The sequence below is a fragment of the Plectropomus leopardus genome, chromosome 13 (genome assembly GCF_008729295.1).
Source record: "Plectropomus leopardus isolate mb chromosome 13, YSFRI_Pleo_2.0, whole genome shotgun sequence".
Lineage (NCBI taxonomy): Eukaryota > Metazoa > Chordata > Actinopteri > Perciformes > Serranidae > Plectropomus > Plectropomus leopardus.
The window spans coordinates 497,407-511,111 of record NC_056475.1 but is presented as its reverse complement, the minus strand read 5'-3'; the positions used below and the strand labels follow the sequence as shown (position 1 = coordinate 511,111).

Below are 13,705 nucleotides of genomic sequence, written 5' to 3'. Positions count from 1 at the left end.
TCCTGTAATTTTGCAAAAGTGGCCCCCATGCAAAGCAAGCTGAGTATCTCTGGGTTAGGGTAAGAATGTCAAGGTAAACCAATCAGAGGTCTTTCAGAAGCAGATTCCTTCACCATCCTTGGATTTGCAAATTCCCCTCCAGATGTTACTCCACAGATCTACAGTCATAAACACTCATGACTTCACCTTCAAGACATGTCTGAATCCATCAGGTGATTTCTACATTGTCATGATAAGTTACTTGATTTCCAACAAGTAAAACTCCAGGAGGACGAGCAGTAAAACTGAAGGTTTTCCGTTTAGTTCCTGTAGGCGTCGACCGGATCTCTAAAGGTGGAACCAAATGTTCCAGAAGAGCCTCAATTCCTTCAGAGAAACGATTCTCTTTCATGTCACCCGAGATTGCGTCTTGATTACAACTCAAGACCTCATTAGAACTTCTGAAGACCTGGAAATTCATGAACAGCATCGACCGATTAGTCAGACTAGACCAAAGCTGCATCCTCTGACAGGATGTCATCCCATCTTTGGCTCCTTCGATGTCCGCAGAACAAATCTGACAAACTCATTCAACATGTTATGCCAGAAACAAGACGTCTGTGACGTCTTGTTCACAAATGAACAAGACGTCTGTGTGCTTCGTTCTTCCATCCTTGTATCAGTACAACTTGTTTAGTGTTTATTCCTCTTCATAACGAATCAGAATCAGCTACTTGGTCCACAGGACACATTGACATTTGGGAGGTGTGTCTGTTGCAAATCTGCTCCCAAAAATTTCCCAGAACATCCCTCTCTTCTGCACGTTTAATTCCAATCCCAGGACACGACCAATGTGTCCTTGGGACAGTTTTATTCTGATGATGCTGATGATGAATCCTTTGTACATCGTTTAATTGGAGGTTAGGAAGTTCATCCCACAAGCCCTCAGTCTGAGGACAAACCTCATACACCTGCCCACTGAAGGGGCGGAGCCACATGTGACGGCATATGTCCATCTGCCCAGCGTTGGATCAGAGTCCAACATGGACTCAGAGATTAACTGAAGAGTGATGCAGCTGTGATTTATAAAATGAAAGATTCGGAGGAATTACAGCTGAAAGGAAATGTCCAGAAACTTTTCCACAGTGTGAATCCCACTAAGAGACTGAAGGTGAACTTTCTGTATCACTTCCTGTAATTCTTCTGTCTGTTAGAGAGGCGGGGCTAACAGTGGCACTGGCAGATGATTGGAACCAAAATAAGGTGCAATGGGGGTTGATGTTCCTCCGAGTTGTTGCTGGTGGTTGGTCTGCACCCACAGTGACGGGTCCAGGGCTCTGAGTGAGTAAGATTTAGTGTCCGGGGTGCTGGTGGGAGGTAAAGGGGGTGAAGGAGGGGGGAGGAGACAGAGACAGAGGGCTGGACTGAGGACTGACGCCTCCTGCAGGAGGAGAGTCTGTAGCCGACTGAGAGACACTGAGGAGGGAGACAGAAGAAGGTTAATTCATGATTATTCATTTTGATATTACTGTGACGGACGTGTGTTCCAGGTGATCCTCACCTGACAGTGTAGCTGCTGCGGTGGGCGGGGTCTGTTACCCCAGCAACAAAAAGCTTCTTTGGGGGTCCGTCAGACTCCACCCCTCCTGAGAGACAAACAGGTTTACAAATGTACATGTTTGAAAAATAAAAACAACAATACTCTAAATACAGGAATTATGCACTTGTGTCAAGTTTGGCCAAAAAAACCCAAAACGTAACCGGTCTTGGCTATCACCAGTGGAGAGGCATTATAATACCAACAATTTAAAAATCTAAAATGTCGGGCTCAACAGCTAAACGTGAAGCTGATATCAGCGATTTGTTTCCAGCTTGTTGGATGTTAATGGTTTTATTGCAGGTGTGAATAATTTACCTTTCCTCTTGAGAGGAGTTAAAGCGGGCCATCGTACGGTGGCGCTAACTGCCGGTCTGTTGGACAGGAACACATTCAGTGTGAGATCAGACCGACTGATCACGACAAGACACAGTAAGACCACCGACAGCGTTCAGCGCCAAAATACCTGAACCTCCTGGTGGGACTCGGGGACGAGTTGGGCGTCACGCCGCTGTCCTGGGACTGGAACCACTGAAGAAGAAAGGGCGAAAAAGAAAACATCAGCCTCTAATCTAGATCAGTCAGAACACTCTAATCTGAATTCAGTCTGAATTCTCTAATCTGGATTCAGACAGAACACTAATCTGGATTCTGTTTAAACACTTTGATCTGGATTTAGTTATAGCACTCTGGATTCATTCGAAACACACTAATCTGGATTCTGTTAGAACCCTCTAAACTGGATTTAGTTAAATTTCGCAAATCTGGATTCAGTTTAATACACTCTAATCTGTACTCAGAAAACTTTAATCTGGATTAAATTAGAACCTTCTGATCTGGATTCAGTTTAATACCTCTAGTCTAGATTAAGTTAGAACACTCTGATCAGGATTTAGTTTACTGCGTCTAATTTGGATTCAGTCAGAACCATCTGATCTGGATTCAGTCTGAATGGTCTGTTCTGGATTCAGATCATAATACAGATCAGTTTCTCTCACAGTGAGACTACCTCAGCTCTCCAGGACGTTTAAAATGTTTCCCCACTTTTTTTTCGTGACAGTTCTCTCCCTCTGATTGGTCGATGTGACATCTCTAAACACTACATTACCCATGAGCCTCAGCATCAGAGTGAAACGTCCAAACTGACAGGAACCACCATGAAAAACTATGAAAATAAGAGCCAGGTGGTGATAAAAAGCTGGCGTGGAGTCGCTCACCACTGATGTGTGGTTGTGCCACTGACTGACTGGAGGAACTGGGATCAGACTGGAAGCACTGGGAGGGACAGAGAGAGGACAGGTCAGTCCCAGTGTGTTAATGGAGGGTGGATGAATGAAGCGTGTGAGCGCTGTACCTCAGTCTCTGCAGACTTCCTCTGAGCGTCATCTCCATGTTCTCCTCCTGCTGTCAACACAAACACCTCTTACTGTTATTAACCTCCTGACCTTTGACCTCTGACCCCACACACTGTCTGTCAACGGTCAACTTTTGTAAAGAAAAATCTTTTAAATGTAAATTTCAGACCGTTTTTTTAAAACTTGTCTGTTTTATTTCTCAAAAGAAAAACAATAAGAGGCCAGGACATTTTAAATATTTATAACACTGAATTCAAGACAGTCATTGTCATTTTCTTTCTTATTTCACTTTTATCTTTATCTATTTTTTAAAATCATTATTGTTTTTGAATGACATTTTTTACTTAATTTATATTACCATTATTACCATCTTTCTATTTCATTTCATTTTCTATCTCTATTTATTTTTATTTAGATTTTGACAAGTTTTTTAATGACGCTTTTTTCTTAATTTATTTTACAACTATTACCATATCCCTGTTATGTCTTTTTTATATTTATTATCTATATTTAAAATTGTTTTGTACTTAATTTTTATTGCTATGATTACACTTTATCTTATTTTTTCTTTATTATCATTATTATTATCATCATTAATTTATTTATTTTTACTAATGTGTGTTTTTTTTAACCTAATTTTATATTAACCCTCCTCTCTCTACTACTCTCCATGTGTGGGATTTTTATTTATTTATTTATTTATTTTTACATATTTATTCATTTATATTTAGATTTTGGTAAATGGACACTGAATCTTAGACAAAATAAGGCTTCATGTATACTTAATTAATACTTAATAAAACTGAGAAAAAATGAATAAATCAGAATAAATATCAACAGTAGAATTCAGTCAGTAAAATTCTAAATTCCTCTGAAGAATTAGAGTTTTGTTTTTTCTTTTTCGGTTGATTCTGATGCTCTGAAAGCGCTGAAGAGAAGACGATCTCGTGTCGGTGCGACTCGAGCGCCTGGCGGAGTAGAAAGAGTCCTCACCTGCCTCTTGTGGTCGAGTCTGTCTCCGGTCAGAGAGAAAGGAGACAGAGGGACAAGCTGAAGAAGAAGAAGAAGAAGAAGAGGAGACGATGAAGGTCAGCAGGCGTCGCTGAGTCCACACAGTAAAAACATCATACTGAGACAGACAGACAGACAGACAGACAGACAGACACACACACACACACACACACACACACACACACACACACACACACACACACACACACACACACACACACCTGTGAGGGACAGCTGGGGTTGATGGACACACTGCTGCGTCTGTACCGAGCCGAGGACACCGGACTGAAGACCGTCATCCCGTCACTGAGACAAACAACGAGAACAACAACTTCCTTAAATAAATACAGAGACAAAAGGTTAATTTCTCCACAGAGAGACAGTTTTTACCCAAAAAAACACAGCGTCACCTGCAAATCAACATCTTTTTATTTCTATTTTTTTTATGATGAAAGTTTTTTATAGGAAACTATGAAGTCTGTAAAATCCCAAAATGTGTTTTTTTTTTAATGCTATGGGGAAAAAAATATTATCTAACACACACAAGTTAATCATTTTGTGGGAACAATTTCTCCGTGGGAACGAATAAATACATTGTGTACATGAGTTAGTTATCTTGTGGAAACAAACAGTCTTTGTGGGAACAATTGAAGTTGTTCTTAATTTTTTTGATAATATTGTCTGTGTTGATGCATGTGTCCTAAATGTAGTCCAGATTGTGTATTGAGTGTAATTAGTGAATTTGCAGCTCAGCTCCTACAATAAGTCTAAAATACACTGTGGAAACTAAATAGTTACATTCAGACTGTTCAGGTCCAAAAATGCTCCATTGAAACCCATTCAAACTGACATTTTTGATCCCACAGCCATCAGAGCAGAAAAACAGGACTTGTATTATTTCTGGGTGTCATTCTGGGCTTTTGACTCTGAATTTGTCATTTTGACTATTTTCCACCTGTTGAGGTCATTTTGACAATATTTGGCATATGGAGGAAATACATGCTATTTCCACTAGGTGACCTGTCACAGTCAATGTAGCTGCTGATCACTGACATATCCCAGACTGTCAGCAGCTACACTCACACACTGACATATCCCAGACTGTCAGCAGCTACACTCACACACTGACATATCCCAGACTGTCAGCAGCTACACTCACACACTGAGGAGGAGACTGACAATAATTCAGTTTTTTTCCATCTAAAAACATAGTGGTGTCATGACAAAAAGGGTAAAAATTCTTAAAAGTAAAGAATATTTGATATTTATGATTACAACTTATGTTGGTTGAAAAAATAAATTAAGTGAAAGTAGAAAATCACATAATAATCATTATAGCCTGATTCTGAAAAGCCCACACACACATAAAGTGTGTGTGTATGTATGTCACACACACATAAAGTGTGTGTGACTCTAAAACACAGTGGCATGATGATAAAAACCTGGCATTTTAAAATTCTGAAAATTATTGAATATTCGATATTTATGATTGGGACTGATTTTGGTTAAAAACAAAATACCCCAAACTAAGTAGAAAATCATCTTAATGTAAAATATTTTCTAAAGCTTGATTTTGATCGATATCAAAGCGAGCTGTGCGGGTTAAAACGCGCCTGATTTCCTGGTGAATGTATGAACATGTTTGGATTTTTGAGGACAGAACATGTGAATTTTGGGTTTTTTTTGGACAGGGTTCGGCTGTAGTTGCACTTACCTGACGCTGGTGATCATGGGGCGCTGTTTGACCTGCGCAGAGCCCCGCCTCCCGCCCCGCCCGCTGCGCCTGCGCACTGGTCCACTTCCATCCGCTCCATGGCTCGGTGCGCAGGCCCGGCGGAGGCGGAGCCAGCAGCCGGCCTCCGACCTCTCTCCGGCGGCGTCGGGCTCTACTCGAGCCCGGTGGAAGCCCGACCCGCAGGCCTCACGAGCAGCAAACCCAGAGCCGCCGAGTCCGCGGGCTGAACACCGGGGCGGCCCGCTCTCTACCGCATCTCCCCGGCGGAAAACACCGAGTCCGAGTCCCCCCGCGGCTCACACCGACATCTATAGCCGCTGCTCCGCTTCACTCGCTGCTGCCTCCAACCCCAAATTTATGGCTGCGCAAAAGCGAGATAAAACCCCGCGCAAAAACACCCAAGACAAAGTTGATCACGGACGCGGAGTGAAAACGGACCCGGCGGTCTCGGCAACACCGGGAAACTTTTAATTCCCGTCCGCGCAGGTGACGTGACTTTTAGGATTAGCTGTTGAGCTAACTTGTAAAAAACCTCCAGTCAGATCAGAAAACCGCTCAGCAGCTGCCCGAAACGGTCCGCGCCGGGCCGGTCCCTCAGTACTCCGGGACGGTCGGTCCCTCAGTCCCCCTAAACCACCGAGCGGAGGTCCGGTAGAGTCCCGGAGTCACCGAAAACCAACAGTTTGAAAGATTTTACCAACATTAGTCTCCCAGCACACAGAGCCCGGAGCCTCCGACCGACGAAACAGCGACACCGCCACGGAGCGGCCGCACCGGGAACTGCAGCACGGCGGCACCAGCTGCAACCAAACAACAAAACATCACAACAGCAAAACAACAAAACATCACAACAACAAAACATCACAACAGCAAAACAACAAAACATCACAACAACAAAACATCACAACAGCAAAACAACAAAACATCACAACAACAAAACATCACAACAGCAAAACAACAAAACATCACAACAGCAAAACAACAAAACATCACAACAACAAAACATCACAACAGCAAAACAACAAAACATCACAACAACAAAACAACAAAACAGCAAAACAACAAAACATCACAACAACAAAACATCACAACAGCAAAACAACAAAACATCACAACAACAATCATCTACAAAACGTCACAACTATCAAAAACAAAACATCACAATGATAAAACCAAAACAAATCGTCACAATAAAAAATAAATCATGATAATCAACAACACACAACACAACAGCAAAACAACATTAAAAAAATAAATAATAAAAAACAATCAAAAGATTTAAAAAGTATCACATCACCCACATGAGCAGCGAGAAACACACATCATCTCATTAATAGATTTTACTTTACTCATATAATTTAATCAATATAGGTAGATTTATAGAGTTTAAAGGACAACGTTTTATTAATGTGGTTTAATTAGAATTATTTTCTTTTCTACAGCTTAATCTATGCATTAATTAACACGGTTTAATTAGTAAAGTTTGACCAACAGAGTTAAATCATTTTGTTTTTATTTATGTTTTACTGACTTCAATTGACTTTGTGTTTGTTTCTGTCTGAGTATTGTGAAAAGTGCCCAAATATGTTATTATTATTATTACTATCATTAATTTAATTAATGTATTTTAATCGAAATAGTTTAATTAATTTGGCGGTAAATATACAGATTATATTAACTGGAGACAAACCTTTCTTTTCCTGCTACACATAGATCAAATTCATGAATATAAAAACAACTCAGTACAATCTCTTGAGAAATATAAAAATGATAGTGTTTTTCTTTTTATCCAGAAAAAACAAAGCCGATCTGTTTGCTGTCAGTTGTTTACGGCTGCCGTTGCCTCTGAAATATGGCGCCATCACTGACATACGAACTGGCGACTTCTGCGACACCCATGTAGATTTTACGTCCGTGACAATATTAGATATTGATACAGTTGTTACAATCTTAGACTGGAAATACTGCATTACTTGTAAAAGTACTGCATTGAAATTAATATGTCAGCTTTACTAAAAAAAGTTCTATAATATTTAAATTAGAAGTGCTCAAAGCATCGAAACGGCCTTTTTGAAGCTATCATATTATTTATGACATATAATGTTATTATTATTATTACACAGACAGACAGAGACACAGACACAGACAGAGACAGACAGAGACACAGACAGAGACACAGAGACAGAGACAGACGGAGACACAGAGACAGACAGAGACACAGACAGAGACAGACGGAGACACAGACAGAGACACAGACAGAGACAGACGGAGACACAGACAGAGACAGACAGAGAGACAGAGACAGACGGAGACACAGAGACAGACAGAGACACAGACAGAGACAGACACAGACAGACAGACAGACAGACAGACAGAGACAGACAGACAGACACAGACACAGATGGAGATACAGACACAGACAGACAGAGACGCAGACAGACGCAGACAGAGACAGTTTGGCTCTTTAAAGCTTCCTCGCTGCTCGCAGTTTGGAAAGAGAAAAAAAACATAATGCCAATCTTAAAATCAGTTCTTTTTTTACATCTCATATCTCCGTGTTTGTTTGTTTGTTTGTTTGTTTGTTTGTTTGCGTGTGAATGTGGTTTAGCTGCTCTCCGCTCTGTGGATTCTGCTCTGTCCGAGAGGCAGTGAAGGGGTTAAAGGCCGAGCCTCCCGGTGTCCTGTTTCACCATTTTTTAGAGATGACGACTGAAAGCAGATGGAGGATTTGGGGATTCTGGGAGAACAGCGGACGCTTAAGTGTCACAACAACAAAGAAAACGCCACAACATCCCCAAAACATCCCCACAACATCCCCACAACATCCCCAAAACATCCCCACAACATCCCCACAACATTCTTACAACATTCGACAGATATGAAATTCTTATGAAGTTGCTGTTGGAGGTTGTAATATGTGTTTAAGTTATGTTTAGAGTGAACTTGTGCTTTTAATTTGATTTTATTGTGTTTTTCTTTTAATATCTTTGTGTCTGAAGCTCTGATTTGGAATAATTAAATACAATAAATAATTTTACTGATTTTACTTCATCTTTTTTTTGTTTCATTTGTTGTTCAAAATAAACTATTTATCTTTTTCTGTTTTATATTTCTATGAGGATACTACCCTAATAATATAAAGCAATTATTTTGCATTATTTACTTACTTTTTACAACATACTATACAATGACCTTTTTTTTTTACAATATAGTATAATATGACTTTTTAGAATTTTTTTTACAACATGATGTACTGTGTCTTTTAAATGATTTTGTAATGACATACTTTACTATGTTCTATGACACACTATGACTTTTTTACGACATATTATACCTCACGACCCCAGAGAGTAAAGTTTGGTTCTAAAAACGTTCTGGGAATGGTACAATGCAACCAAAACTATGTTTTAGTAACATTTTCAGCAACAGGTTTTCTTTTAGTTCCCAGAATGTTCTTTATAAAGTTCGGGTAACATTCTCTATAAACATAAAAAATGTTGGGTTTTTTTTATTGTTAACATTACATCTCATTTTAATTTTTAAAAATGTTGCGTAATCTCAGTCCTCAATAACATGTTCTGAATGTTGTTTTGAAAACGTTCTTTCTTTGTTCTTATGTAACGTTGTGGGAATATTCGTCACCTTCAACATCACCAAAACATCCTCACAATGTTGCAGTTTAAAGGTTAGTCGGAGTTTAACCTCACAGGAACATTATTTAAAACGTTCTTTGAACGTTAGAGGGAAATGTTTTCTTCGGAACATTATTACAGCCTGTCGGTGACGTTAGTGAATGTTGCGGGAACGTTGTCTGCAGGCTGTGACTGACGGTCAGTACTTGTACCGCCCTGATACTCAGAGTAGCGCCGGTACTCAGGCCGCCGGCAGCGGCTCCGGGACTCGGTTTAACCGTTTCAGCGTCCGTCAGTCGGCCGCAGCTCAGAGGTTAAAGTGGGGGGAGCGGAAGGGGGAGGCGGCGGGAGGAAAAGGAAGCTCCGTCCTTCCTTCACACGGACTCAAACCACTTTCAGGCCACTTTTCACCAACTTTTCTCTGATGCCGAACTGAAGCCTCCGCCGCGGGCAGCGCTCACAGCGAGGCCGGCGGGCTGCAGCGGGCCGCGGGGCGACATGTCGCGGGGACCCGGGGCCGCCTGGATGTGACTGGGAGGTGGGTAAAACCCTCCGAGGTGTCCCCGCTGCTGGTAAACAACTGCGGGCAGAGCGGGCGGCTGCTGCGGGGACACTTGAGCTCCGATCACCGGGGACAGAGTCTCACTTTAAACAGATTAAGGAGTCAAACTTTACACGTTTTAATGATATTTCTGTATAAAGTGTGAGCGGAGGGACCGAAAAAAAACAAAAAACAGTTAGAGCCTTTTATCGCGTTATTTTGCTTTGATGGCGACCAACATGCGAACATTTACATCTGCGTGTCTGCGCGCTGAAAGCTGCGTTACACCTCAGGACGCCTGCACACGCGCTCAGCGGGACTGTGATATATGATACACAAACTTTACTGTCCTCAAATGTGAAAAATGTCCTTCAGTCTCACCGTAAAAGACACCAGAAGAACATAAAAACCACTGCGACACATTCCGCGTAACAAGTATAAAAACAGCTCTGTGATAAACATTACAACTAATATAATTTACAATAAATACATGTTTATATAGACTTATCACTTACAGCATCACCGGGGCCCCCCATCATTTATCATAGCTTCTCTTAGAGATATTTCTGTTTTTAAATATATGTCTATTTATTTCTATATATGTTTATGTGTGAATGGTAAAGCCCTTATATGATAAGTCTATATAAACATGTATTTATTGAAAATTATATTTCCACATATATATATAAGAGGTGAAGAGGGAAGAGCACTGTCACACATGAGTGTTGTCATTGATAAAAAATGAAAGTATTCATTCTAATCTAAATTTTCATCCAGTAAAAAACAAGAAAATGAAATATGTGGATGCTGAGAGATCTGTCACCGAACGGTGGAGTTCTTCTTTCTAAAGCTGAAGGAAAATCCACATCTGTTCACGTCTCCTTGTCATTAGAAATGCACTTTGTCATTTCATGCATTTTGGTGAGGAAGTTTTCATGCATGCCCACAAAAATAAAACATTAAAAAGTGCAAAGCAGACTCAAAATGAGTCAACAAAATGAGTTGATATGAAGTGACTTTCCTCTGATGATAACATCCCTTTTTCGAATCGCCTGAAATACCACCTCATGCATGCATGAAAACGTTTTTGCAATAAACGTGAGTTTTTTTCGAAACTGACGTGTTTCCATGAGGCATGTTTGTATTCGCAATTTCAGTTTGTGCAGTTTGAGGGTTAACGGAAACCCACCCAGACACGACATGACCGCGTCTATGGGCGGTGTCTCATGCTGCAGTCTGGTTTTATATTTTCTGTGAGGCGATGTTGTAAGATTTTATCCCAAAAGTTCCTTTTAAAGTTTGTTCAAACCTTTGTTCGTCTGCAGGGCGGAGGATGGAGGACGAGAAGGAGACGGCCGAGGAGAAGGAGGAGGAGGAGGAGGAGGAGGAGCTTCATCATCATCACATCGCAGCAGCGGCGGCGTCCTCCATTGACTACCAGGGCCTTCCCATCATGCACTGGGAGGACCTCAGCCAGCGGATAGCAGAGCTAGAGAAACAGGAGCAGGAGAGGAGGGAAAGGTCAAAGGTCAGCGCTCGCCGTGCCTTCAGCTGCATGATGGGATATTTCCAGAGGGGGAGCGGCGAGCTGCAGCATGGCTGCGTCTGCCGGAGATCGAAACATAGCAACAACCGTCATTTCACCGCGATGATCACGATATCCAGCAACCCAAATTCACGAAAATATTACAGGACACGCTCTTATTTTTCCGAACACCGACTAAAAAAAAATAAATTATGATAAATGACTGGACTAAAACACCGAACCGTTAGAAAGAGAGCACGCATTTATCTAAAAGAAGAACATGAAAAATGCTCCGAATCTTGAGAATCACTGCACTGAAACTGAAAACTACCGAACCCAGACCCCCAGATTCAATAAAATGGAATAAAATGATACAAGACGTACAATTTATGGAAAAAGTGACTCACAAAAAAAAAATACGGAGGGTGCGTCTGACAAAATACGGTTTCACTGCCCCGTTTTATTCTAACAGACACGATGGTTCAGATGAACTAATCACAAGAGTTAGACTCTCTGCATCTCTTTAATTTAATTTTTTTCTCCCTTTTTTAAATTTGTTTTATGGCAGAAATATTTGTTATTTATGCCTTTTAATATATATTTTGAATTTGATTGAAAATGTCTTTTTGTAAGGAAATTGAAAAGCTGTATGAAAAAAAACACGTATAAAACACGACACATCGCCTCTCAGATTGTTTCCTCCTGAGGAAGATCTTAATTTAACAAAATGAGATTGAAGCTAAAAAAAACACTTGAGCCTGCAGTGTTTACTGTGATGTTGAGAGTGAGGCACAAAAATAGAAAAAATTATTAGAAAATGTATATTTTTTGTTTTGATTCTGCTCGGATCTTCGTCAGGTTAAACTCAGAGATCCGAGCAGGATTCATGGTATCTTTGTATATTTTCTTTTCCTTCACAAAGTATTTTTTAAAATATTTTTTTTTCAATTAAATGGAAAAATCAGATTTTTAAAAAAAATTTTACTATAATTTGAGAATCTGACAATTAAAAAATGTGGTGTGGAGGAAATGTGTGGCCGTGACCTTTTTCCTCATGTGTGCTGTTTTCTGAAAACCTTAAACCTTCATGATGTGCATTTAAATACTATACAATACCATACCATACCAACCCGTACGATACGATACGGTACGGTACAATACGATACGATACGATACGGTACAGTACGGTGCGGTGCGGTGCGGTGCAGTGCGATACGATACGATACGATACGATACGATACGATACGATACGATACGATACACTTTATTGATACCCTCTTTTAAGCAGAGTAATTATTGATTGGTGTGTGTGTGTGTGTGTGTGTGTGTGTGTGTGTGTGCAGACCGGGCTGAGGACGGAGGACGGTGGGGGGGGAGTGTGGAGACATGTGTGGGAGGAGGACGAGGAGGACGGCAGGCAGGAGGTGTCGAGTCGCCGTCGTCTCGTCACGGTAACTGGAGTCTCACAGTCTGAAGGTTTCACTAAAGTCTGAATTATTATGATTTTACTCTGTGATTCTTCTCTGCGCTCTGATAGATATTTGTGGTTTTAATAAAACCGACAGAATCATTTAAATATTTAGATGTTGACAAAAATGTCTCCTTTTAACAAAAGATTTAAATTTGGCTCCACTGATGTCGGACGATTATAAAATGTGGAGTGAGAAGAAAACACGTGGAGACGATCAGAGTGTAAATATGCAGCAGAGATTAAATGGAGTCGTAGCTGCATTGCAATTCTCTCCTGAACGATTATATATTTCAATGCAGAAAAAACAAAAATCCTAAATTTAAAACCCAACTTTTGGCTTCTTGGCATCCCTGAAAGAGCAACATTCATTACAGCTGAAGCAACGAAAACGGATGGAAACATTTTCTTAGTGATTACGATTCAACTTTCAAGCGTTCCTGCAGATTTATTATTTTTTAAATCCTTAACTGGCATTTAATTCATTAATCTTTAAAATTAAAGCCTTAATTTGAATTAAAATGTGTCTTAAATCAATCTTTCAAAAGCCTGAAAAATTGATGCAAAGGAGGATTTTCATGAATCCTGTTTTTCTGAAGTTGAATTGCAAAAGCTTCAAATAACTTTCACTTTATATAATAATAATAATAATAATAATAATGATAATAATAATAATGAAATAATAACAACAATAACTCCGTAATAATAGTAATAATATTCAAAATAATTGGCCAATAATGTATGTAACTGATGTTGGTTCAGATCCTTTTTTTTAATGGTATTTTATTTGTTAAATTTTGGTGCATATAAATCTTGGCGTGCAGTATTTGTTGTACTCGCTGATTTTTGTTCTGTTGGAGCT

General features: G+C 40.2%; 1 protein-coding gene and 1 pseudogene across 1 annotated transcript in view; one reads left to right on the top strand and one right to left on the bottom strand.

Moving 5' to 3' along the window:
* On the bottom strand, nucleotides 1-5,952 carry LOC121952568 (annotated as a pseudogene).
* A 5,098-nt stretch (nucleotides 5,953-11,050) lies between these two features.
* The window catches only part of LOC121952683, a 6,128-nt gene continuing 3,473 nt past the window's right edge, over nucleotides 11,051-13,705 (top strand). Inside the window, exons 1-3 of the mRNA XM_042499488.1 lie at nucleotides 11,051-11,084; nucleotides 11,292-11,378; nucleotides 12,719-12,826. Coding sequence (XP_042355422.1) covers nucleotides 11,051-11,084; nucleotides 11,292-11,378; nucleotides 12,719-12,826 — 229 coding nt within the window. The remainder of the gene's footprint in view (nucleotides 11,085-11,291; nucleotides 11,379-12,718; nucleotides 12,827-13,705) is intronic.